Below are 27,526 nucleotides of genomic sequence, written 5' to 3' on the forward strand. Positions count from 1 at the left end.
CTCTCCCGAGTGTAAAAATGCGATAATAACTAGTTTTACCGTGGAATTCTGTTACATGAAGTACATTAGGAGAAACCCCAAAAGATGCTTGTAATTTACTATTGTCATAGTCTTGTTAACATTTCACAAGGTATACTGACGTTTGAATACACGCACGAAGATTGCGCTGTCACTTTGCTTGTGCTGTTTATATCATGTTCGGGAACATTAACTAGGGTTGACTGTTTAAATTTAAGCAGAAAATTATATTCAGTTATCAGATTTTAATACAAGAGCGTCCAGGCAATTCATCAACCAATTGCACTTAGACATAACAGCACATTTTGAAACTCGAATCACTTTTGACCTATTTTGTGTTTTGTTTAAAACCAATGAATATGCGAAATGCAGTACAAATATATACAAATTAGATTTGAACTGCATTTGCAACATTTCTTCCAGATGTGATTTTGTATGGAAGTGCACATTTCTTGACAAACTTACGGACTTAATCTCTCAAAATCGGCTATTAATCAAATAAATCGCCTGAAAGTGTAACTCTTGTGATTTTTTAAAAATATCCATAATGGATGGGCAGATCACTGATAGGTCCACTCAGTGCGTTCAGTCGGTGTAGTGTTTGTAATCTACCTATTCAGTAAAAGTAATCTCGGTGTTATTTCTGAAACACAACATTCCAATATATGAAAGATAAACGGAAAAAACCCGACAGGTTTTCATGTACCTTTTGTCTCATCTGGTGCTCCGCGATTGTCCATCTGCGTATGATACTAGCATTACTATGTTTAGAAGATACGTCAGCCAAACTAGAGCACCAAAACTACAAAAAGTGCTTTACAGTCTTTAAACAATCTATAAAAGATTCTCTTTTTTTGTTAAGTATAATCCTGCATTGAGATAATACGTCATAGCAAAGTGCAACACAGTGAGTTACAATTTTCTGAAACGTTCAAATTCTGTTTCTCTTCAGCTCCAATTTGAAATCGGGCGTTAAAATTGTTTTGAATGCAAACAATTTACTGGTTAAGTTACAGCTCTGTTGTTTACAGTTTTCTAAAAAGTGTCTGCTTGCAAAATGGGCCAAATGGCCTCCTTCCCTGCTATGTAATTCTTCAATTCTATGTAAGCGCTATAATGGGTGCTTTTCAATTAGGTCTAAATTAAAATCGTCAGAAGCCGACCGAAGCTGAATGCCACTCATTACATACACCTACATGCAAATGTATTTTCTTTCGCATAGAAACCTCTTTCAGATAGGGGAGAGTATGTCCATTTATATGGCGCCTGGCACGACCTCTGGAAGTCCTAAAGACTTGGCAGCCAATGGTGTGTTTTTTTAAAATCGGATTTTTTATTGTTATATATGATTTGGTATGAAATGCATTTATCCCGAAAAGAGAACTTTAGATTGACTGTTTTTTGTAGTTCGAAGCTACTGTGTAATACTGAGGGATCATCATTCAAGCCGAAACTGATTTTCAAAGTGTTTATAATTTGGCAACTCCTTGCCATTCGCCTCCAAGATGACACTACAGGAAATGATCATGTCTTTCAGTTCATTTGAGCATGAGTCCAGTGGGAATGATAGTTATATATCACGGGTTTGATCATCTTAATATATTCGTATTTATTACAATGAACTCTCCATAGCTTTAACTTACTGAATAAACTAAACAACCTTAGCCTATGTAGAACATCTTTAAATCTGGGGCTGAAAGCTGGGGAGTTTTTAAAAAGAAAACATTTAATTGATTTTAAGAATTGTTTAATAAAACGTTGAATCTGTAGCTTCGAGACCGCGGTCTCAGCAACTGTCTAATCTGGTTTTAAGAACGGGTGTTTTTTTTTTAAATTCTGTCCTGCCGCTTGCAGACCCAGACCCAGTCTCATTGAAAGCAAAGTTCCCAGCACGGGTCAAGCGGAGATGCTTGTCAGTCAGGGTCCGGACCAGGACACGCAGCTCTCTTTCTCTCTCTCTCTGTCACTCCGAAGCTCTTTTGTGGTTTTAAAGAGCAGGGGATTTTGGGATAGACTGCATGGTGCCCGAACTTCCGTTCCCCCCCCCCCCCACCCCCCTCGTTTGTCGTCACTGTTTCAATAGAAATGCGGTGCAGTGAAATAAACAAGCCACGAGCCATGTGCAAGTCCACCAAGAAAGCATTTGTCAGATCTTTGTAACATTTTAACCTTCGCTGGGTGAACGCAACAATCGGGGCAGTTCCAGATGTCACATGCCGCGTTTCGCATGAGCTGTGATGGGCCTCCATGAATCTTTCGATTCGAACTTCAGACCGATCGATCGCCTCCTCTTACGCTGCTTTCCAATCGCTTGGGGATTGCTGCGTCCAGTCAAGAACCAATAAACGTTTTTTTAAGGGTCTGGGCAAGCAAACCCGTCAACCCCCCCCCCCCCCATGTTCTTGTTGGAAAGATCGAACCTGGATTCAAAACAGATTACTGACAATCAGTAAAATTCGCACTCGTATTTATATTAATTCGCTCCCTTCTTGGCAAAACACATTAGTGTCGAAATTGTTTCAACCGAATAACTTTTAGAAGGGGCCATACGTCGATAAAAGCAAAATATTACCGGTGTTGGAAATCTGAAATCAAAAATACTGGAAATACTTAGCAGGTCTGGCAGCATGAGCGGAGAGAAAAATCAGTTAACGGTCAGGTTTTCAGAACAGGGAAAAAAGTTTTTAAGCAAGATTTTAAGCAAGCACCGAAAGGGTGATAATAACAAAAAGGAAGGTCCCCGAAGACAGGAAAAATGTTATGACAAAAGGGACGATGGGTGCGAGGCAAAAAGGAATGGGAACTGGACAAATGAAGAAAATATGGGCTTGGAGGTGTAAATGGCAATAGCTGACTCAGTAGCAGTAGTCCAAAAAATGGGAGTCGTGGATGTGACAACCAATAGACATAATGGTCCAAACACTAATTTTATTTGGAAATCGCACAAGTTAAAAGTATAAGATATTTTGTATTAAGTTCAAATAGAAAATTAAACACTTGGGTACTTTTTAATTTGGTACATGATTTATTGGTGCTACTGACAATAAATTATTTCTTGTCCTATCAGATGAATCGAATTATAAAGATGTAGAAATAAAAACAAAATTGTTGAAAATACTCAGGAGTCTGGCAGCAGGTTGTGGGGAGAGAACCAGAATTCAGATTTCAGGTCGATGATCTTTAATCAGAACTGGGGAAATCTAAGAAATAGATTTTCGTTCAGTTTGGACGAGGAATTCATCTTCCTATGTACACCTCTTTGTTTCACACAATTTATCTTGCAACAATACACAATGTAATAAAACTTCAACTCATCTCGTTTTTAGGGCTGCACTAATTAAAATTTTCATAAGAGCAATTTACCAAATGAAGGACAATGTCTTGTTAGATTAGTTGCTTTTAATTGGTTGGTTGCAAACTTTTTTTAGACGATTAGAAAGCACTATTGGAAGACCTGATTAGTTTTGAGGAAAGGTCACACAGTACTGAAAAAATTAACTGTTTCTCTCTCCACAGATACTGCCAGACCTGCTGAGTATTTACAACATGTTCTGTTTTTATTTCAGATTTCCACAGCTGCAGTTTTTTTTTTGCTTTTGTACTGCCCATAATAACTGATGGAAGTGAAATAATTCTGAAATGCTATAATATTCAGCAAACATTTACCCAAGGATGAAAATATATCAATGGTGGCCTCTGTATACTGGGAGAGATAACATCTAATTGGCCATGTGTGTAATTCGAGCCCATCCACTAATCTGCTGTCAATCAAAGACAGAGGAACACATAGACCGTCTCACCGTTGCCGCCGCCTGCCGCGCAAACAAAGGATCCTTTTAACCCATTGTCATTCATTCCTGGCAATCGCTGTGTCCACCGCGAGATAAAGGCCCAAAGCGTGTTGAGACGTTAAATTGCACATTGCCCAGACCATTGCGCACCCCCCCCCCCCCCCCACCCCCAAACACAGGAGAGAGGCGATTTCCACCCGTTGAGAAATGTATATAGTCCCCCCGCACCCCCCCCGCCCCCCCCCCTCTCTCTCTCTCTCTCTCTGCAGCGGGTCTGAAGGCAGCGCGGCTCGGAGGGATACAACGTGCTGCCTGAGCGTGGTGACGCAATGCAGACACGCCCCCTCCCTCCGCGCGCCCGCCCGCCCGCCCTCCCTCTCTCCCTCCCCCCCCCCCCCCCCCCACCCCCCGCCCTCCCCGAAAACAACATGTCCGCCTGAAGGAGCCGCGGGGGCTGTGGAGGGTGATACCCAGCAGCGGCGGGTGGTAGGGGGGGATTAAAAAGAAGAGACAGAGCAAGCCCAGCTCGCACTCGACCCGGGGTGGGGGGGAGGGTGGGGGGGGGGGGGGTTGTGTTCGAAGCGCCAAAGGGAAGGAAAGGGTTGAAGGAAGGAAGGAAAGTGGCGAGGAGGAGGAGGAGGAGGAGGAGGAGGAGGGAGAGGGGGAGAGGGGGGGGGGTGGAGTGAGTTTAAAACCCCTCACGTAACCCGGCGGCGAGTGTGCGCTGGCGGCAGTCGGATGTTCGCTGGAAGGGGGTGGGGGAGAGCGAGGTGAGTGAAGGTAGAGGGGAGGGGGGGGGGCCGGGTGAGGGAGGGCAGGCGGGCGGAGAGTCGCTAAAGTTCATTGGGGGGGGGGGGGGGGGGGTGGTAGGCGAGTTCAGTGTCGGGAGCCACTGAAGGGCCAAAATGGAGGCCCCCCCCCACCCCCACCCCCACCCCCACACACACACACTCCTCCCCGCCGGGGTGGTTGGGGGGGTGGGGGTGGAAAGCACCAGGTTGAAAGGGGGGGGGGGGGGGGGGGGGGGGGGTGGAGGGTGAGGGAGACTTCCCAAACCTCGCCATGTCCCTCCTGCCTTCAGCGCCCGCCTGTGTCGCCGGCCGCACAACCTGGCAACAGCCGGCCCCTGAGCCACCGGCAAGTAGGGTGCATCTAGCAAAGGGATTTTCTGTCAAACGAACGAGGGGACTGATTCCACCATCACCCCCAACCCCCCCCCCCCCATCCCCCCCATCCCCCCCAAAAAACTGGAGATTGTTCAACACAAAAACTTAATACTGATGATTTCCTTGGTTTGTTTGTTATTTACCTTGGTTCTGCCAGTCGAGGCTAAACGGTCTTTGTTATGTGGAATCATGTTAGCGGCTTACTTGTCATTTCTTGTACAGTAACTCTGGTGTTTCGGAAGGGTCGCCTTCTCTTTCTGCGGCAGGATATTTTTGGAACCTGATGCATACTTATTTATCCTTGCACGGCAACTTTTCTGGAGTGTTTTTTTTTTAATTTATTAGTGAGTCGGAGCCTTTCTTAAGATTTTTTTTAACCTCCCCAGCAAACTTTGAAGGCGCTTGCTGAGGGTTTTCTCTTTTTTTTTTAGTAAATCGTGTAACTATGTTTTGTTCTTAGGTTTAGTGAGAGTAAATCAAGATGAATCCACAGCAGCGGATGGCCGCTATAGGAACGGACAAGGAATTGAGCGATCTGCTGGATTTTAGTGCGGTATGATGCTTGGAGGCTTTTATTACTAACACGGTTTTCCCATCACTCAAAAGCCATGTGGCGTTGCCTGCGTCTAGCTTAGTCAAAAGGAGTCTCCTGAACTTTACTGTTATGTCTAGACGAGTCTAATAGTTCTTAAGGGCAGGTTCACTGGGAAATTACTGCTAAACAGTTTGAAGTAATGTGGCGTTCAACACTAGCTTAATTTTCAGTTCAGCATTGAATTATTGCAGAATTCGTGCATCGCCAGAAGTTACTCGTGGATTTCTACTGATCAGTGTTGTCAGATAAATGGTAGTGGCAAGTATATTTTTGAATTATAAATCGTCCAGTATTACGTTTTTAATAGAAATTACTCCTTTTGAAAATTGCATTTACAAAAGTTACAGTCCAGACAATCAGGAATGGTTTTAATGTGAACAAAATTTTGTAAACAATTTAATTTGGTGTTATAAATATTTTAAAAAGTAAAAGGTATTAATTGTCATATTGCGCATATGTTTTTGGCTACTTCATCACAAAGGATAATCTGTTATCAGTAGAGTCTGCCTTGAATTACATTCCAATGTGTTTGACTTTCTTGGTCTAAAGTGCAGAGTACTCATTAATCTTGATGCACTTTTTTTTAGATGTTCTCTCCTCCCGTTAATAGTGGAAAAAACGGACCAACCACACTGGCAAGCAGTCAATTTGGTGGCTCAGGTAAAGGCAAAATATCAACTGTTGCAATAGATGTTTTTTCATGGATTTATTATTAGGCTATTTTTTCCTAACTTTATAGCAGAGATGTATCGAACTTTATCTGGGGTTTGGTGCAGTTAGTGTAGGAACATTGTGAATGCTACCAGTCGATGTGCAATCTGAAAAGTGCTAATTTTCTTGTCGGAATGTTGTCGTGCCAGCAATTGTTTGGGAAGATTGGGATATATTAAACCGCTTACAGGTAGAGCTTGAATCTTAATTTAGAGGTTCAAAATTCGTGCAGGGACTGTAAGTGAAATTTACTGCTATTAGCTACTGTAGTGAGTTCCATGTTTTAAAATTAAATTCAGCGTTTTTAAAAAAGGGAGTTTGTGGACGGTTAGGAAGATTAAATTTTGTGTCTCAATTTGAGTATTGATTTTTAGTTTTGAGGTTAGTGGCATTTCAAGCTAGATTCTCAAGGTATTTTTAGTCTGACAAAGGTTTAGTTTGGTTAATCAGTTTAAGAAATGACTTTTGGAATTATTTGCAATGTTATACAGAGATTGTGGCTAATTGATTTGCAGCATTTTGTGTTGTAACTTGGAGTCGTAAGGGGTAATGATAGTAATCATGGTTATCAATTATGGTTTCTGTTTGTGGGAATGGTGTTTTCCACAGTACTGAGGTGATACTGAGTGTAACAATAACTGAACATTGTGATCATACTGAAAAGAAGCTATGTAGTGGACTTGCATCTCATAACACACCAATTACTTAACGTGGTATGGACCTAGAGTTGAATATTTTAAATTGAGCCAATTCGTTATACTTGAAGCTTGATTTTATGACCAGAGCTTTTGTGATGAACTTGCTTTTAGATCAGAATTGTAATGCTACTTGTAGTGAGTTTGGACGAATAAAACATTAACATGATTCAAGCCTGCTTAGAAATAATGAGTGCAATATTATGGAAAAGGTTGGAGCAATTTGGACTATGTAAATTTTGTATCGGGAGTTTGCTCTGTTTGGATATCGTTTGCATTTTATTCAGTGGAATGTGTCATCTTGGTGACAGTTTCCTGCACATTATTTAAAGTTAGTTGAAAAGACTAATTGTTCAATTTTGTGCATCCTTACATGTTTGGTGGTTTAAACATGCATGTTGATTCTATAAGCTTTTTAATTTGACAGCTTCATTATTGGATGTTTCTGTCTGAAGAAATTTTGTTTCATGTGTCTGATGATGTTGCTTGCTTAGATATTTGCACTGGCTTTAACAAACCTTGAGCAGGATTATTGATCATACTTGGTATTTTATTTAAGGGAATATTTTGCCTTTTTATCCTGTTAGTAACAAAACTGGTAATTTATCTGTTTTTCACTTAAATCTTGACTAATGTCTCATTAGTTGATCCTTTGGTTTACATGTCATATGTATCAAGGTTGCAGAGAAAATTGAAAACTTTTAACACAAACCGTTACCTTCAGTATAAAATTGAAGCTAGAAGTATGTAAAATAATTGATATCCAAGTACAAAAGAACAATTTAATTCTTGCAGTTTAGTTTTTCATATGCCTGGAACTTGACATTTCTCAAGCATGACATCCAAACTTGATTAGTCATTGCCCTGCAAAATCTTTGAAGCGTTCTACATTTGAGCAGCCTGTTCGCAGGCCATTGTGATGATGCATAAGGACTGTGCTTATTGAGTGTTTAAATAGAATCTTTCCGCCCTTCTCCGCCACTATTCTAAAAATGTGTGTGTTTTTAGTTCTGGCTGCTGAACTATTAATTGTATTTTGGCTTATTATGCTGATTTATTTCTTTGAACATTTGTAGCAGATTCCCTGTCAGGAAGCAGTGCCCTTTGTAATCTGAGAACGTATGTCTTGGGTTGCATAAGTTACACAGCCGATGTTTCAGTTACACTGCACTAGATATATGTAGAATTCCTGTCAATTTGGACATGTAAATACAGCAGGTCATACCAAACTTTGTATGTTGGCTAAAATTACTGTTTTTCGTAGGAATGAAATGATTATAGATTAGAGCAAAGCTGGACACCGTGGGCACAAGACAGTAGTTTAGAATACATACACCTGTAGGTACAATTAGCTGTTCAGGTACAGTTATTTAACATGTATCCCAAGACACTTAACATATATGATTGATGACAAATGCCATCTAATCATATAATTCAACTGACTGGGATGATTCAATCTGAGATTGGTTGCTACTGCTGGAATAAGTTGTTAATTTAGTATCTTTCAATAGGTGAATGTGTATTTTGGACCACTATGGGATATTTAAATTTGCATTAACAACTACTTTGGTTACTTTTTTCATTGTTGTTTTGTATTTTGAAATTGGAGCCAAATTTTGATAGTTGTATTTTAACAAAATGTTGAAGGATTTTTGATAAATTTCAAACTATTGTAGGAAATATGCTGCTTGTAGAATATTGGTACCTGTGCTTTATCTCCATAACAGCGAATTGCTGTGTTGACATCAGGACTTTGGCATTTTTGATTTGTCTTAAATTGTGAAAGACAGCCTTGAAGACATTCCTTGAAATAACTGGTTCGTTCATTTTTTTTTTTCCGTCCAGTGAAAGGTTATCAGGAAACCATTTCAAAAATAAAATTAGGAAGCTTCTGTAACAACTCTGAAAGTTTAAGCTGGCCTGTGCTGTCCTATTCCTGCTTTGCCTTCATCAGTGGTCAAGATCTTTCCAACAATGTTCCATCCAAATTGCAAAGGCTGCATACAATTCAGTTAAAACCCCTTTAAGGTAATGTGCATGTGCAGCCATACATAATTTAAAGGACCTGTGCACTTAAAACAAATCACTGGCACACCGCAAAAACAATTAGGCTGTATGTTGCTCTCCAAGTGTCAGCTTGGCTCAGTTAGTAGCATCCTCACCTCTTTGAGTCAGGTTGCGGCTTCAAGCTCCGTTCCAGAACTCAATCATATAATCCAGACCAAAACTTCAGTTGGAAATATCTTATTTTGGATGAGATTGTAAAATAAGGCCCCACACATGGGTACACGACTTGAAGAGCAACAGAAGCATGCCATTCAGCCCAGCTGCTCTGTGCTAGTATTTATGTTGCACACAAGATTCCTCCTGCTTCCTGACTACTTATAATCCTATCAGCATAAAGGAATTCCTCCCTTTAACAAACATGTTGAAAAGTAAGTTAACTGTTCACTTTAATTTACTGTTTATGGGTCTTGGCAGTGGTTACAGCTGTATTATCATCATGGACATTTTGACAAAGTATTGATTGGCCAACAAACTTACAAGAAGCAAATGCAAGTTAGATGAGTCAACAGATGGATAGAATTAAAAACATTTTGTGCATCTTGTAACTCATGAATTTGCAAGGTAAATTGTATTAGGACATTGCAAATGCATGAGAATGTGGTGCATTTATTCTTGATGCAGCTTGTACATCAAAAGAGTACAATCAGATGTTTAAAGAGTAACTATCAAACTTACATAAGTGCAATTTGTACTTTATTAAATGATTGGGTTTCTGAAGATGCAAGGCGCGCATGTCTTTTGTATAAATCTGAACATAATAAATCTGAAGATCAAGCGCAGTCCAGATGCTCGCAGAACTTGTGTTAGCCAATGAGCAATTGTGAGCATTGTAAGTAAGCTATCGGAAAAGAAATGGAACTCACTCTAAACATTTAGGTCACTTGCATGATCTGCATTTCAGGGAGGACTTCCATTAGTGGTAAAGAATGGGGAAACTGACAGTCCATATAATCATAGAATTTGTACAATGAAGTTGCCGATTTGTAATTGAACAAAACACTGGCGAAGCAACAATAGCACCAAGGATCTTGCTACAAACTAAAGAGCCTTTTCAAGTGTAAAAATCTTCAAAATGTGGCTAAAGAATGTTCTATGTGGACATTCTTAAGATAAATGCCTAAATCTTCGTTTAATGGATTGTGGGTCGCACTCTGTGCAAATATATGCCATTCAGACTGAATGCTTTATACTTGTCATGAAAATGTTGTTTTCTTGAGCTTGCAACACTAGCGAAATTGTAGTTTTGTGCATCCCAAATTTAAATGCATCCTTGGCCTTGTAAGGAATCTGCTGTCCAAATAACCAAACTGAACTGAGATATTGCCAATACTGCTTTTTGCAAAACAATTCAAGCTGTGTGTGTTGGTACAATCCTGTTTTGCATTTCCAGTTCATGTGGCGGCAGAATAACCTAGCTTTGTCTTGGTATTGGAGCTCTGTTGGGGGTGGGGGCAAATGACCAGTAAGAATATCTGGAAAATCTGGAAATTTCAAGTGAGCTTCGCTCTGCTGGTCACAGTTGGCAACATCTGTGTCATGCAAAATCTCCAATGTCCCCATGAGTGAAATACAACTTTGCCGAGTAAACCATCTCCTATGGATTTGATGAAGTCCAACGTCATTAAAACCACTGGGGGTTGACCGTCTACTCAGTATAAGAATCTACTGCAGTACTGTAGAGCTCGGGCAGGACTGGTTTACTTTTAGAACTTGGGTATCCAGTTAACACTCTAGGCCACTTTAAATTCACCTGGTTGAAGAAAAACTTACTTCTTGAAGCAGCTGTTCTGCCAGCAGAGAATAAAAATGCTTGTTCAGCAATTTGTGAGCTACAGGTCTTAATTGAAAGGATGGTGCAGAACTACTGGAAATGAGAGTTTGTTAACCCACTGCATGTTACCTGTGAGTGTCATCTTGGATTTAAAGAGGAAAGTACCTGATCCAATCCTCAGTTACTGTTGACATGTTAACACTGATCACTGGGCAGCAATTGGAATGTTGGGATGTTGGAATCTTGGCTTGGAGAGAAGATTATGATTCATTCTGGAGTAAATAATATGTAACATTTAGCAAAATCTGTGTGCACCAAAACTCATTGGTGTCAGTGGAAAAGTTGTGAATGGAGCGCTTAAAGGCAGCAGCAACGGGGTATTCCAAATGGAGGATCAGCTTAGTTGCAGGAAACACTTGGATCAGCCGTTAGACCAGGGAAGTCATGACTAAGTGTTGCATTTGATGTGGTTGTGGTTTGCGAATTAAGAAATTTACTGATGTGGAATGGATTGATATTTTCTGGGAGTTGTTTTATTGTATTAAATAGGACCAATGATAATCCTGTACAGGCTGTGATATAAAGGCTGGATTGTGCAACAATTGTTGGGAGTTATGTGAACGTTTTGCTGAGAAAGTTGGGTTAGGGAGGACCATGAAATTTAACGAAAGATGATAGCCATAAGCAGAAGAGGGAGCTGGCTTTGAAGATGGAATGCTTAGTATTTTTTTTATAGCATTTTTGTTGAAAGTTAGTTATTTTTAGGATTGCATTGTTGGGTGGGTGGAGATTGCTATCTGGATGTATCATGGATAAAATTTGTTTTTGTTGCAGTGTGGAATTTTTTAACCTATTTGTGGGCAGAAATGGTAGTGCAGAATTTGGAGATGAACCTAGACAAAATGATTTAATCAGAGGGCTGTAAATAAATATTGACCAGCATACATCAGACTAAAAATATTACCATTAAGATGCAAATTACTTGGAGGATTCTTGCTAAAATGATCTGGCAAGTTGGCAAAACCAAATTGAAAAACCAGTCAATAAAGAGAACCAGATTCTGAGGATTTGCATGTGTTAGGGTATTGGACCAGTTGGTGGCCAACACAGTTCAGTGTGAGTTGTAGTACAGTAATTAGCATGGGGAGATGCAGTCAACATGAAGTGTCTGCTAAATGGAGCAATGATTGTGTGTTCTGGGAAAGGATTTGGGGGATATTGTATATGAATCTACAAATATTGGCTAATAGCTTCATTGACAGGAAAAAAAAAGCAAAATCCTAGATTATAAAAAACTAATGGGAAACAAATCAAGAAGCTTTTATAAAAGCAAAAAAAAAATGCTGGAAATACTTAACAGGCCAGGCTGTATCTGGGGAGAGAAACAGTTAACATTTCAAGTCGATGACCTTTCATCATGAGTTCTGATGAAAGCTGATTGGTCTTAAGCATTAACTCTGTTTCTCTCTGAACAGATGCTGCCAGACCTGCTGACTATTTCCAGCATCTTTGCCTTATTTTAAATTTCCAGCAACTGCAGTATCTTTCTTTCGTTTGAAAAATTTGTTGCTGTATTAGAATTTGGTTGAACCCCACTGCGCATCGTGTGTAATTCTGGTCATTAAATCCTAGGATGGGTATTACGGTAGAAAACACATGAGCAACTGTAGTTCTTTTATCAGGAAAGGCTTGCAAAATTGAACTATCTCCAAAATGAGATTTTCAGGTAAACTAATTGGCTTTCAAGATGCTGAAAGTTAGGCTAAATTCGTCCAAGCGCATTGCTCAGTGTTGCAGAGCTGAAATACGAATACATGCTTAGTTGTTTGGTTATGAGAATGCTCCAATGTTAGGAACCAGTAAGTTTCCTACTAGTCTCCCTAAGCATGATCAATCAGTTGATGCTGATGACTGTAGTTAACAGTATAACCTCCTAGTTGGACAACATCTGCTTCATTTAGTTAATGTTTTGAGTCTGTATGACCCTGCTTCAGAGTCATACAGACTCAAAATGTTAACTTCGTTCCTCTCTTCACAGATGCTGTCAGAACGGCTGAGTTTTTCCAGCATTTTGTGTTATCATTTCAGGTTTCTAGCATCTGCGATATTTTGCTTTCATCTGCTTAATTTATGTTGTGCATTATTGAGTGTGATTTAATTAAGAGTTCAGTCTTCAGTTCCAGGGATGAGAAATTAGTTGTGTGGATAGACTTGAAGCTGAGCTGGTGTTCTTGTAGCAGAGATATGATGAGAGGCACTTAAAATCATGAAGGGTTTAGATGGAGTAGAGAAGATTAAGTTTCAAATGGCTGAAGGTTAAATGGCCACAGGACAAAGATTTTAGGTGATTGGTATAAGAGGTGACTTGAGGAAATACTTTCTTTGCGCAAAATGTGGTTAGGATTTAGAATTTGCTACCTAGTAAAGTGGAAGATGCAGATTCAGTTGTAACCTTTGAAAGGGAATTGGATAGAACTTGGAGAGAAAATTGCAGAGCAATAGGGGAAGAACAAGGTTAACTGAATTATTCTTAGAAAAAGTTGATGCAGACTCTGGGCTAAATGGCCTCCTCCAGTGCTGTCCTGTTCCATGATTCTTTGATAGATATTCATTGATGTTTCTACAGTCCTTAGTTCAGTGGAGGCACAAACAGAAAGGAGCCACAGAAATAAATTGGTATTGGGTGGGTGATTATTAAAAGAGGATCCACATAGTTTTGGCCAGAATCATTTCATGATTCAACTTGGCTGATGGAATATTTTTCTGTATATTTTGTGAATATAATTTCTATAGCCTAGTTGCATTACTGTGGTGCTTGTTATGTAATTGACACATGATAGTGAATTAATGCTTTTTCTCTTCCCTGTCTCTGTGTTTGTGGGGCTTGAGCTGCTTACTTGGCCTGTCCCTCTTAAAACCAGTGCTCAAGTACCCTGTCTGGGAATCCAGTTAGTTATAGCTGCTTGGAAACTTTAAACTGCTGAACAAAAAACCTGAAACTTTGATTTATTATTAAAAAGACTTGTTCATTTGTGAATCAGGCATGAGATGAAAGTTTACTTAGGATATCTTTTTGTACGCTTATAGATCTCATGGCACTCCTTCATAGGCAGTATTATAATGACAATAGTAATATACCATGTTGTACCCAGTGTATTTTTGTGAAGTTGGACGATTGTTCTTTTAAAGCCTGAAAATGTAAATAGAGTCACAAATCGTAGTGGGAAAACTATTACAACTAAAGGTTGATGAATCCCCTGGACCTGATGGCTTTCACCCTAGAGTCTTGGAAAGAGGTGGCTGCAGAGATGGTAGCTGCATTGGTTGTGATCTTAAAAAATTCCGTAGGTTCTGGAAAGGTTCCAACAGATTGAAAAATCATGAATGTAATATCTTTATTTGAGAAAGGAGGGAGACAGAAAGCAGGAAACTATTGGTCAGTTAGCTCAACATCTGCCATAGGCAAAATGCTAGAATCCATTATTAAGGAGGTAATAAGACATTTGGAAAATCATAACACAATCAGGCAGAGACAGCATAGTTTTATTAAAGGGAAATCATGTTTGACTAATTTATGGGAGTTCTTTAAGGATGTAACAAGCATAGTTGTTAAAGCGGAACCTTTAGATGTGGAGTACTGGGATTTCCAAAAGGCATTTGATAAAGTGTCACAGGAAAAGTTACTGTATAAGACAAGAGTTCACCGTGTTGGGGTTAACCTATTAACATGATTAGTTAGTTATCTTGGATGAATGGACCGAATGTATGGTAGCTAACTTTGATTCAAAGATAGTAAGTTGTCAAGAGGAGGTAAAGAGCCTGCCAAGGTTATTTGTACGGGTTGGGTGAATGGACAAAGATTTGGCAGATGGGATATCATGTGGGAAAGTGCAAATTTGTCTACTTTGGCAGGAAGGATAGAAAAGCTGTATATTTAAATGGAGAGGGACTGTAGAACTTTGTGTAAAAGAGGGACCTGGGTGCCCTGGTGCATGAATCATAAAAAGATTGGTGCAGCAAGTGATTAGGAAGGCAAATGGAATGTTGGTTTTTATTGCAAGTGGAATAGGGTATAAAATTAGGCAAGTGTTGCAGCCGCTATACAGGGCCATAAGTTGGATGGAACCTGGTCTCCTTAGTTATGAAAGGAAACAATTCAGAGAAGGTTCAGTTTGAAAATCAGGGATCTCCCATTTATAACTGAGGTGAGAATTTATTTTTGCTCAGCTCATTAGCCTGTGGAATTCTCTGCCCCAGAGAGTACTGGAGGCTGGATCATTGAATATATTCAAGACTGAGTTAGACAGATTTTGGATTGACAAGGTTATGGGGGATGGACAGGAAACTGAAGCTAAGGCCGCAATTAGATCAGTCATGATCATATTGAATGGTGGAGCAGGCTTGAGGGGCTGAGTGGCCTACTTATGCTAATTTTTGTGTATCATGCTTTCATTTGTTTCAGGAAGGTTACACCGTAGATTGAAAAATGCTTTTTAGGGGCTACCCTGGATCATGTGACTGGTGCATTTGGTGTGAGACCGAGAGAATGCACACTAGATGTTATGTTAACTTATCTGGCATTTCTTATGGCAAGTATTGCCCAATGTACTGTTCTCTTGCTGAGGTGAATGCGTGGTCCCCAGCAGGTTACAAAGTCTAATGATTGTTAACTCTGAGGCTACGTTTTGGCCAGATCCATGGTGTTTTTTCGTGCAGTTGGTCAGGTCAGTTCGTGGTCACAGTGGTGGTTGTCAGCTTAGTTATTTTCAATAACAGGCTTCACCTTAGCACCAGTGTATATTATGCATTGCATGGTAAAATGCACCGATGTTTGCATGTGGTGTATTACAGCTTGCTGAGAACAGTATTGTGGAAGAATAGCTAGTTTTTTTAAAAAAGGGAAAGGAAGGACCTTTAGGGGTATGAAGTGGATAAACATTTACTAATTTCCCTGAACTCAGCAGTATAAAGGGAGTTATATGTTGGTTTGCCTTTCAGAACAGTGGTATTAAAAGGTATAGGGCAGATTAGCAGGTCAAATGCGCCCTGATCCAAGATTATCTGGTGAGCAACATGGCAGGCAAGTTCCTAGTCTATATTTCAATAATGACTCAATTCAATTACAGTATAAACCCTTCAGCCATGTGGAAACTGAAAGTTGGTTACAATTTCAGTAAACGTATTTTTCTAAATGGGTACTACAACACAGGGTTAATTCAATCTGAATTAATCTTTTTTTTATGCCTACGATTTTGCTTAATTGGGAAGGAAAGATATTCAAAATGGTGCAGCAATTCCCAGCTCATGCCTTAAATTTTGACAAACATTATTATTCTAACTCGTACCAACAACGACTTGCATTTGTATAACATCTTTTTCATGTAATAAAACCTCCTAAGGTGCTTCACAGGACCATTATAAAGCAAGATATGATATCAAGCCATGTAAGGAGATATTAGGTCAGATGACCAAAAGCTTCATCTAACTAGGTTTTTGAGAAATGTTTTGAGGAAAGTGTGGTGGAGAGGTGGAAGGTGGGAATGCCAGCAGTGCTCAGGGCCTGGGCAACATAGTTACCAATGGTGGTTAAAATTGGGGATGCACAAGAGGCTAGAGTTAGAAGAGTGCAAATATCTCTTGAGGGTTGTGGGTCTGGAGGAGCTTAGAGGTAGGGAGGACCCAGGCCATGGGGAGGATTGAAAACAAGGATGAGAATTTTAAAATCGAGACATTGGCTACCAGTCAAGCAATGTAGGTCAGAGAGCACGGGAGTTGGGGAGTGGTATTTAGTGTGAGTTGGAACGCAGAAAAGAGAGTTTTGGGTGACCTCGAGTTTATGGAGGGCACAATGTAGGAGACGAGCCAGGATTATGTTGGGAGAGTCAAATATATTGGTAACAAAGGAATGAATAAGGATTTGAGTGGCAGATGAACTGAGACAGTGGCTGTTAGGTGTTGTTACGGAGATGGAAATAAATGATCTTATTAAAGGTACAATTATGTGTCTGGCAGCTTGTTTAGGGGCCAAATATGATGCCAAGGTTGTAAACAGACAAAACAAAAACAGAATTACCTGGAAAAACTCAGGTCTGGCAGCATCAGCGGAGAAGAAAAGAGTTGACGTTTTGAGTCCTCATGACCCTTCGATAGAACTTGAGTTCGAGTCCAAGAAAGAGTATCCTGGTGTTTGATTGCTCACCTTGTAAACAGACTAGTTTAGCCTGACACTGTTTGTTGCGAGGGAGAAGGATGGAGTTGGTAGCTAGGGAACGGAATTTGAAAGGGGAAACAATGGCTTCAGTCTTCCCAATATTTAATTAGAAGAAATTTCTGCTCATCCACAACTGGACCTTCTGGACGAGCAGAATAGTGGAAGAGCTGAGAGAGGAGGTGGGGCAGTAGAACTGGGTGACACAAGTGCACACGTGAAAACTAACGCTCTGATTTTGGATAATGTTGTGAGGGACAAGGTGTTGATGAAGAATAGGAGGTGGGGTGGTGCAAAGATGAATCCTTGGGGGATACCCAAGACTGATGACTTTGGGTAGATTTGATGTCATCCCATCAATACAGGCAATTAATAGTGTTCTGAATACTGGCTTTCTTTCATGTAAAGTGGCTTTTATTTAGTCTTCTGTAAGCTTGAAATTCCAATAATTGATGTACAAAAAGGACACTTAGCTGATGTCAATGGAGAAAGAAGCTTTGTTTTCTCATGCAGATTTTTCTCCCCCAGTATTGTCCATTGATTTTTAACAATTAACTCTACCTACAGATGCTTCAGGACAGTACCACAGTTTTGTTCATTTTTACATGCCGATTTTTATTTTTCATAGGCTGATGACTTAATACAGCTGCATATTTCAGTAAAACGTCATTGCTTCTGATGGTTTGTCTTGAGTTTTGGGATGATATTGAATCCTTGGACCACTTATTTCTCTATTTCCCTTCCTCCATCTCCATAAAGATGATGAGGAAATTGGTGAGCGCACATCTTTCGCACTTGTTTTGGGTATCTACAATGCTCGAGGACATCTTTTGCAGAGACTTGTGTAAAGATTGAATGCTTAACTTTTTGTTGGAAATGGTGCAGAGAGAGAAACTTGAAAGCAGAGCAAATGTTTACTTAAGCCTCCATCTTTACTTTTTTTGTGGTTAATATTGGTGATTAATCATATAGTAATTGTCTTTTGTAACTGCAGGCGAGGACATTTTCAGGTTTGAATCAAGATTGTCTACATGCTTGTTGCTTGGCTAGCCATGAGAATAAGTCATTTGTGTCCCCTACAGGTTGATCACAAAGTTACATTCCCGTGCCTTAATTGAGTGGAACAACCAAGATGGCTGCAGAAAGTATTTTGAAAAAATAATTAAAGCAATTCCACACACCCTTGGGAGTTCCTCTTGGGTAGATTTTTGTTTTCAGATTTTCACCCTTTGGCAATTGGTGGATTCCTTATATGTTGTTTCATGAATCACCATTTGAGCCAATCAAATCCAAGATTGACATTGAAATGCTTCTACTCCTGCCTGGTTGATTTGGCACTGATTCAGAATTGAATGTGGCACCTTCCTGTCCCACATGTACAAGCTGTGAAGTTGCTAATAAATTAGGATGTTTACTTTTATGACTTTAATTCGTTGAAGTCAGTGGTTAGGGGAATTAATTTCTCTGAACTTGTGTTTCATGTTGCATGGAAGCACCCATACTCCTTTTATGTTCAACAACTAGTGTCTTTTTAATAAAATGTCCAAGATGCTTCACAGAGGCATTATAAAACACAACACCAAATCACAAAAGGAGATATAACAACAGCAACTTGTATTGATATAGTGCTCTTAAAATAAATCAGATTCCATCTCTCCTGGTTTGTATTGGCACTCATACTTTCCTGAATCCTTCCTCCCTTTTGCTGCTTGAGGGGATGGAACCCTGGTGCACGTTTCTGGCTCAAATCCTTGGACGAGGAATCCTCATTGAGCAACAGCGAGGAATGACACTGATATTTGTCAGTAAATTTTGATGTGCAAGACACTGACCGAAACACTAACTCTACAATGTGAATTTTTGGCATGTGTGGCATTCAATTAGAAGTTGAAGGGAGATTTAATAGTGCTCAAATGTTTGAGCAGGTAAAAAGTGAAGAATAACTTTTCGATGGTAAATGAATTGGCAGTGAGAGGACATAAACTTAGGACTTGTGCTTTTAAGTATAAAAAGGGTGGTTAGTAGAAAATTTTCCAACACACAGGGTTAGTCAGGTATGGGAAACCTTATCACAAATGTACAAAATCCGGGAAGTTGTGCTATGGTTTCGCCTAGGCTGGTGCATTATGATCAGTTCTGGACACCATTCTTTAGGAATGATTTGAAAGCTTTGGGGAGGTACAGAAGAGAATTACAGGAATGGTTCCAGAGGTGAGGGATTGCAATTAAGGGAGAGCACGGTGGCATAGTGGTGTTGTCACTGGCCGAGTAATCCAAAGACTCGGGATAATACTCCAGGGACCCAGGTTCGAATCCCACCAGATGGTGGAATTTGAATTAAGAAAACCTGCAATTAAAAGTCCAATGGTGACCATGAAACTATCATTGTCGTAAAAACTCATTTGGCTCTCTGATGCCCTTATCTGGTCTGGCCTACATGTGCCTCCAGACCCACAGCAGTCTGGATGACTCTTAACTGCCCTCTGAAATGGCCTAACAAGCCACTCAGTTGTATCAAAAGTCAATAAGGAATGAAACCAGACACAGCACCTGGGATCTAAATTTCCCCCCAGCTCCCAACAGCACTGCGGGTATTTCTACAACACATGGACGGCAGTGGTTCAAGAAGGCAGCTCACCACTACCACCTCAAATGAAATTAGGGATGAGCAATAAATGCTGGCCTGGCCAGCGATGCCCACACCTTATAAATGAAGAAAAGTAAATTACATGGATAGGCTGGAGAAGCTGGGGGTTGTTCTCTTTTGTTCAGGGAGAGCTAAGAGATTTGATAAAGGTGTTTGATCACAAGTTCAGGTAAGAGTAAATGAAGAGAAACTATCACCAGTGGCTGAAGGGTTGATGACCAGAGGGCACAGATTTTAGCTGATTGGGAAAAGAACCAGAGGCGATGTGGGGAAAAACGTGACAAAATGAGTGGTTATGATTTGAAATGCACTACCTGATAGGGTGATGGATAAAAATGCATTGACGACCTTCAAAATGGAATTGGATAAAAATTTGAAGGATAAAGAAAATGGAAGCGATATGGGAAAAGAGCAAGGGAGTGGGATGAACTGGATTGCTCTTCTGAAAGGACCAACGCAGACTCGATGGCCCGAATGGCAGTCTCCGATGCTGTACTTTGACTCGGTTTCAATATCCATGTATACCAATTTCCATGTTAGGGGACAATTCGATAAATACTTGAAGAGGAAAGATGTTGATGGACATTGGTCCATGGTAATGAAAATAGTAGATAGCTCCAATATTCAGAAATTTGATTCCAAGATTTCAAAATGCACCCTTTTTTGTATCGGGCGAAGTGTCTCAAAATAAGAACATTTTGCAGTTCTGCAACTAATGTGAATCTGATTATTACAGCAATGCAATGAGGTTCACTGTTTTGGGCTTTAAACAAGGATTGAACAGAAGAAAATTTCTTTAAATACTTTTCAGAACAAAGTACTTGAGCAGTGATCATTCACAGCCGGGACCTCTATCATTATGAAATTACTTGGCTGAAGGCTTTTCAGACCTCAGGCTGCTTTCACTTACTTTTAACTTCTTGACTGTCCTGGGTAGGCAGTGGTGTTGTGGTAATGTCACTGGACTAGCAATCCGAGGCACAGGTTAGTGCTTTGGGGAATTAAAACAGAAAATGCTGGAAAAACTCAGGTGAGTTTTTCTAGCATTTTCTGTTTTTATTTCAGATTTCCAGCATCTGCGGTATTTTGCTTTTATTTTAAAGCTTTGGGAACACTGGTTGAAATCCCATCAGGGCAGCTGGTGGAATTTAAATTCAATAAATCTGGAATTAAAAGCTTGTCTCAGTCACATTGACAATGAAACCATTGTTGATTTGTCATAAAATCCCGCCTGATTCACTAATGTCTTTTAGGGAAGGAAATATATCAGCCTTGCCTATCAGCCCCCTCGACCCTGCAAAGTCCTCCTTACTAACATCTGAAGGTTGTACCAAAATTGGGAGAGGTGTCCCACAGACCAGCCAAGTGACAACCAGACATAGTCATGTTCGTGGAATCATATCTTACAGACCATGTCCCAGACTTAACTGTCACCGTTCCTAGTTATGTCCTGTTTCACAGGCAGAACAGACCCACCAGAGGTGGTGGCACAGTGGTATATAGTCAAGAGGGATTGCCCTGGGCATTCTCAACATTGACTTCAGGTCCTATGAAGTCAAGACAAACATGGGCAAGGATGTCTCCTGCTGATAATCACCTACCTCTTCTCCCACGGCCAACCCACTCCCTCGCCAGCTGATGAACCAGTTTTCCTCAGTGTTGAACACCACTTGGAGGAAGCATTGAGGGTGGCAAGGGCACAACATGTACTCTGGGTGTGTGGCTCCAGTGTCCATCACCAAGGGTAGTAGTACCACTATTGACCAAGCTGGCTGAGTCCCTTAGGCTGAGGATTTAGCTGCTAGACTGGGCCTGTGGCAGGTGGTGAGGAAGCCGAGGGGAAACCTACTGGTCTATCTGTTGCAGATATCTGCCCATGATTGTATTGGTAGGAGTGATCACTGCACAGTCCTTGTGGATGCAGTCCCATCTTCACATTGAGGATACCCTCCATCGTGTTGTGTGACATGACCGCCGTGCTAATTGGGATACATTTTGAACAGATCTAGCAACTAAACTGGCCAATCATGAGGTGCTGTGGGCTATCAGAAGACTTGTATTCAACCACAATTTGTAGCCTCGTGGCCTGGCACATCCCCCACTCTACCATTAGGCTGTGGTGGATCAACTCTGGTTCAATGAAGAGTGCAGGAGGGCATGTAAGGAGCAGTACCTGAGGTGTCAATCTGGTGAAGCAATAACACATGACTACTTGCATGCCAAAAAGTGACAGCACCATGTGATAGAGCAGAGCGATCCTACAGTCAACAGATCAGGCTCTTTAGTCCTGCCGCATTCAGCCGTGAATGGTGGTAGACAACTAAACAACTAACAGGCAGAGCTGGCTCCACAAATATCCCCATCCTCAAAGATTGGAGAGCCCAGCACATCAGTGCAAAAGAAAAGCTGAAGCATTTGTAACCATCTTCAACTCCAAGTGCCGTGTGGATGATCCATCTCGGCTTCATCCTAAGGTCTCCAGCATCATTGTCAGTCTTCAGCCAATTAGCATCATTCCACGTGATATCAAGAAATGGCTAAAGGCACCGAATACTGCAAACACCCTCACAGCATTCTGCTTAGAGTACAGAAGACTTGTGCTCCAGAACTAGCCTGACCCCTGGCCAAGCACTTCCAGTACAGCTACAACACTGGCATCTACCCGGAAATGTGGAAAATTTCCTGGGTGTGTCCTTTCCACAAAAAGCAGGACAAATCCAATGGGGTCAACTACCACCCCATCAGTCTACTCTCGATCATCAGCCAATTGATTTAATGGGTCATCAACAGTGCTACCAAGTGGCACTTAGTTGGTAATAACCTACCGTTAGTTTGGGCTCTGCCAGGGCTACTTGGCTCCACACCTCATGACAGCCTTAGCTCAAACATGGACAAAAAAGCTTAACTCCAGAGGTGAGAGTGACTGCTCTTGACATCAAAACATTTGACTGAATCAAGGTGGGGGGGTGGGGGTGGGGGGGGCACGGGTGGTGATAAAATACTCTCCACTGGTTGGAGTCATACCTAGCGTAAAGGAAGATGTTTGTGGTTGTTGGAGGTTGATCATCTCAGTCCCAGGACATCGCTTCAGGAGTTACTTGGGGTAGTGTCCTATGCCCAACCATCTTCAGCTGCTCCATCAATGACCTCTCTAATATAAAGTTAGAATGGGGATGTTTACTGCTAATTGTACCATATTTAGTATCATTCGCAAATACTGAGGTACTGAAGCAGCCCGTGTCAATATGCAGCAAGACAGGGACAACATTCGGGCTTAGGCTGATAAGTGGCAAGTAACAAGTGCCAGGGAATGGCCACCTTCAGCATGAGAGAATCTAACCATCTCCCCATGACGTTTGCTGGCATTACCATTGTTCAGTCCCCCACAATCAACATCCTGGGGGTTCCCATTGACCAGAAACTGAACTGGGCCAGCCATATAAATGCTGTGGCTAGAAGAGCAGGCCAGAGGCTGGGAATTCTGAGGTATCTCACCTCCTGACTCCCCAAGGCAAGAGTTAGGAGTGTGATGGATTACTCTCTACTTGCCTGGAAGAGTGCATTCCAGGAACACTCAAGAAACTTGACACCGTCCAGGACAAAGCAGCCTGCTTGACTGGCAACCCATCTACCACCTTAGCATTCACTCGCTTCACAATACATGGAAGACTGATGTTGATTCCTCCTATACAGTATTTTGGATGAGCTGTAAAAGAAATACAAAGGAAGTTGGTGTTTAAATACTGTAATGAGCAAACTGATGACTTCACCCTACTCCCAACTGAAAACATTATGACTTTCTTTGCATTTTTAGGCAAAAGAATCATAGCACTTCTAATTCTTTGACCAATGGTGCTTGTACTATGGACGCTTATTCAGTGTTTGTAAGGTTGCAGTACTCCTGAGATTCTATGATTGAACTAAAATTGTATCTTTTGAGTTGTATCCTCTGAATTGCATTTTGGGGATTGAGAATGGAACTTAATTGTTTGCTGATTTATATTCGATTCAATTTACAATTGTCAAAGGCTGAATTTGGACCTTCTGGGGAGAGGTTTATTTTTATTCTTAATGAAACTCATTGTGATACAAAAACACACTAAAATCTATTAATATCTTGAATGTGCATCTGGACGACACAGTTAATTTCACAGTTGGAAAGGATCTGTGAACATGGGGTACCATAGGCTGTTTGATTATACCAGCGCAAAATTTATACCACAAAATGAGCTTGAAGGGATGATTAAATTTTCGGAAGTGTTAATGTAGTTCAAACTAGCATACAGTAATATTAAAGAGGTAGATATTGCTGGAAACCAAACATGTTATTTCCATCTGAGCAAAATATGTTAAACTTGTTTTTTTTAAGGTTTTGGTGGTGTTTTCTAAGTTGCTGCAATTAAATTATAAAATATTTTAAAAAAAATCTTAGTGTCAATGTTTTGCTTAAATTGTTTCAGCACTTGCTTTGTCATCCAGAGTCTCTAACTGGAAGCAGCCGTTTATTTCTAGGTAACTACCTAACTTTTTAACCAGTGGCAAAATCTGTTTTTATGCTTTGTAATCCACAACTGAAAATTGGTGCCTTTTTACATGACATTGTTCATGGTGCTGTAGGGATGATTCAGTCAGAGTTTGGACATCTTTCATTCATGTGTCATAGATCATTTCAGACTTTGTTAGCAAGGAACATGACGTTTCCATAGCAATTGTGATCTGTTGAAAACAAGTGGTGCCTGAGGAAGCTGCTGAATCTTGCAGTCTTTTTTTTCAAAAATAGCTTGGTTAAATTTAAAAAATTCCAATTTTCCAGTGGAAATAGGCATTCAATTGTTAACTTGTGCCTAAGATATTATACTTCTTTGCTGCTGTAAATTTTTATGTATGTCTTAATTTCTTAACCTAACCTGAACCTAGCTTTTTTATAATAGGTGGAAAGGTGGCTCTGTTTAGGCTCTATGTAACAATTGTAAACAAAAACGGAATTATTTGAAGTCGTAATGCAAGTCATAGCCTTTGAAAATGTGAGGAAGATCACTTATATTTTCCCCCTTTGCAACACCTAATTTTTGCAGATGGTGTTTGAAGCAGAGTTTTAAGGCAGTAGTGCAAGGTTTACTTAGTTTTAAAATTGCATTTGGAGGTGCTTTAGGGCTTCATGTAAAAAGGAAAGATCGTACTTTAGTGGTGTTTTCACCACACAGAGGAAGATTGTGCTGAGCCTGCAACAAAAAGTGAATTGGCAATGGACATAAATTGCCTCTGAGACCCAGAATTTTGAAAATTGATGTAGACAATTTTTAGGATGCCATTTTTGGTTACATTATGAGCTTTGAAAGAATAAAATGCCTACGATTTGGAGGAAATAACTGTACCTCAGTGTTGCTAGAGAACATCAATGATAAGTAAAATTAATTTGAGGTCTTGGTCTTTGACTTTCTGTGCTATCTTGTGTATAAATTATTTTAGTGATGCTTAAAATAATGCCAAAATGAGTGATACCAAATTGAGTTACTTGATAAACCTTTGTTCTGGTTACTGAATTTCACTAGCATACTCCATGTATACATATATCTTGTTTAATAGCTCAGTCAGCTGGCCTCTTTCAACTTTGTCACTGACTCCTTCCCCTGCAAAATGAATACTCTGCTGATAGTTGTAATTTGAAATCCAAAGCATTGTGATTTCAGAATCAGAAGCAATGTCTCCTGTATTTGTAATAACCTGAACTAATAAACAATAATATTGATTTTATTAATTACTGGAATAAAATTGCAGGAGAAACAGCTTGCTATCTGGCACATTTTGAACATCTGAAATTGAAGTGCAGACATAATGCCATCTTCCTATTTGTGTATCCCTTCTTTTCCCCTTCCTCCACCAATGTCTGATTTTTCTTCAGGTGCTTTCTGTACTGAAGATGCAGCAGTGCTTCATGCTGTTAAATGAGTTTTGAAGATTCTTGGGAGCTAATATAGGGAGCATTCCAAAGCAAAAGTACACAAACTCAGCTGTGGAATGGGGTTTGAGGAAGGTGGAGGAGAGATAGTGGTTTGCAGCCTGAATGTTTGCATCAAGGCAAAGACAGAGCAACAAGAAGCTTAAGATGTCTTTGCCCTGAAGGCAACATTTAATTGAGCTGATCCTTTTACGCTTATCTCACTAGCTTTGAGGCTGTGAGAAAAATAGAATCAATTGTGAAAAAACAGCTGTCCCATTTAAGCTTGCCCCATCTGGCATGGCACAACCTCTGCACACCCATCACCCCATTCCTTTCCTCTCTGCCAACACCCATGTCCTTGGAGGGTCAAGAAACAATAAAAATAAACCTGTGAACAAATTAGGAAAAAACCCTGAATTTATTCTGTCTACCAAAACAAATAGCTTTTTTGTGACACTGGTTCCAGGAAGCTATTGGTGTCACAATCCCAACAACCATTCTATAGGTCTATATGTTAGCCACTCAAAGTTGTCCAGCTCCCTTGTAAATGCTTATGAATTGGCACTTGCTGCATATGCCAGCAGTTTTTTCTGGAGGTTGATGCTTCACTCTGAAAAGAAGTACATGCTTGCTTTTAACCTTCTTGGCTAGTGCAGTTCGAGTGAGTTCTCTCCTTTCCCATAGCTAATCTAACTTGAATAGCCTGTCAGCTTAGAAATTTTTTTCATTATTACCTAAAGCTCAATCAGACACCCCCAAAATCTAATTTTTGAGGAATGCGGAAAACCTGTAAATTTGGCATCAATTTAGTAACCCTGGTGGAGTGCCACAAGTATCAGTGCTGGGGTCTCAGCTATTTGAAATTTATAGTTAAGACTTAGATGAAGAGATGGAGAGTAATGTATCCAAGTTTGTTGTCGTAGAAAGCAAGATGGGACTATAAGCTGTGGGGAGTGCACAGAGGCTGCAAGGAGATATAGATAGGTTAGCTAAATGGGAAACAAGGTGGCAGATGAAATATAAAGTGGGGAAGTGTGAGGTTATTCATTCTGGTAGAAAGAATTGAAAAGCAGTATGTTTTTTTACCAGGCATGAAACTTGTAAATGTTGATGTTCAGAGACACTTGGTGTGCTTGTACAAGGAATACAAAGTTAGCATGCAGGTTGAGCAAGCAATTAGGATGGCAAATGGCATGTTGCCCTTTATTGCAAGGGATTGGAGTACAAGAGCAAGGAAGTCTTGTGACAGTATTATAGAGGTTTGGTGAGGCCATGCCTGGTATACCATGCGCATATTTGGCTTTCCATATCTAAGGAAGGATTGACTTGCCTTGGAGGCAAAGGTCCACTAGACTGGTTCCTGAGATGAGAGCGTTGTCCTCTGATAACAGGCTGAGTACCATTGAGTCTATGCCCTCTGGAGTTTAGAAGAATGAGAAGTAATCTCATTCAAGTGTGCAAGATTCTGAAAGGACTTGACATGGTAGACACTGAGTGATTTTTGTGCCTGGCTGGGGAACCTAGAACATGCAGACAGAGTCTCAGCAGAAGGGCTCAATCATTTAGGACTGAGATGTGGAGAAATTACATCATTCAGGTGTTGTGAATCTTTAGAATTGTCTACAGCAGAGGATTGTGCATGCTCCATTTTTGAGTATGTTGAAGGTTCAGAGATAGATCTTTGAACTCAGGTAATTGAGGGGAATGGACAGTGGCAGGAAGGTGGAGATGAGGCAGAAGATCAGTCAGGATTATATTGAAATGGCAGAGCAGGCTCAAGGGGTCATGTGGTCTTCTCATAATTATGTCCTCCTGAATCTTTGCTAGGGCTTCAGCAACTGATGTGATGTGAGACAACCAAAATTCGGCACAGTACTCTCAATGTGGCAGAACCAAGGCCTTTAACAAAAGAAGGA

At 40.5% G+C, this 27,526-nt stretch overlaps 1 protein-coding gene across 15 annotated transcripts in view; it reads left to right on the plus strand.

Annotated features, from left to right (window-relative positions):
- The first annotated feature begins 4,491 nt into the window (after positions 1–4,491).
- Positions 4,492–27,526, plus strand: part of tcf12 (transcription factor 12) — a 288,087-nt gene continuing 265,052 nt past the window's right edge. For 8 of the 15 annotated variants that reach the window (XM_041174657.1, XM_041174662.1, XM_041174667.1 and 5 more), the window contains exons 1-3: positions 4,492–4,579; positions 5,436–5,528; positions 6,158–6,230. In XM_041174657.1, the coding sequence (XP_041030591.1) occupies positions 5,457–5,528; positions 6,158–6,230 (145 nt within the window). In that variant the 5' untranslated portion in view covers positions 4,492–4,579; positions 5,436–5,456. Of the gene's footprint in view, positions 4,580–5,064; positions 5,320–5,416; positions 5,529–5,761; positions 5,829–6,157; positions 6,231–27,526 lie in introns of those variants that run through there. The other 7 variants (XM_041174669.1, XM_041174673.1, XM_041174658.1 and 4 more) reach the window with 6 other exon arrangements.

Source organism: Carcharodon carcharias, chromosome 26 (genome assembly GCF_017639515.1).
Source record: "Carcharodon carcharias isolate sCarCar2 chromosome 26, sCarCar2.pri, whole genome shotgun sequence".
Taxonomy (NCBI): Eukaryota; Metazoa; Chordata; class Chondrichthyes; order Lamniformes; family Lamnidae; genus Carcharodon; species Carcharodon carcharias.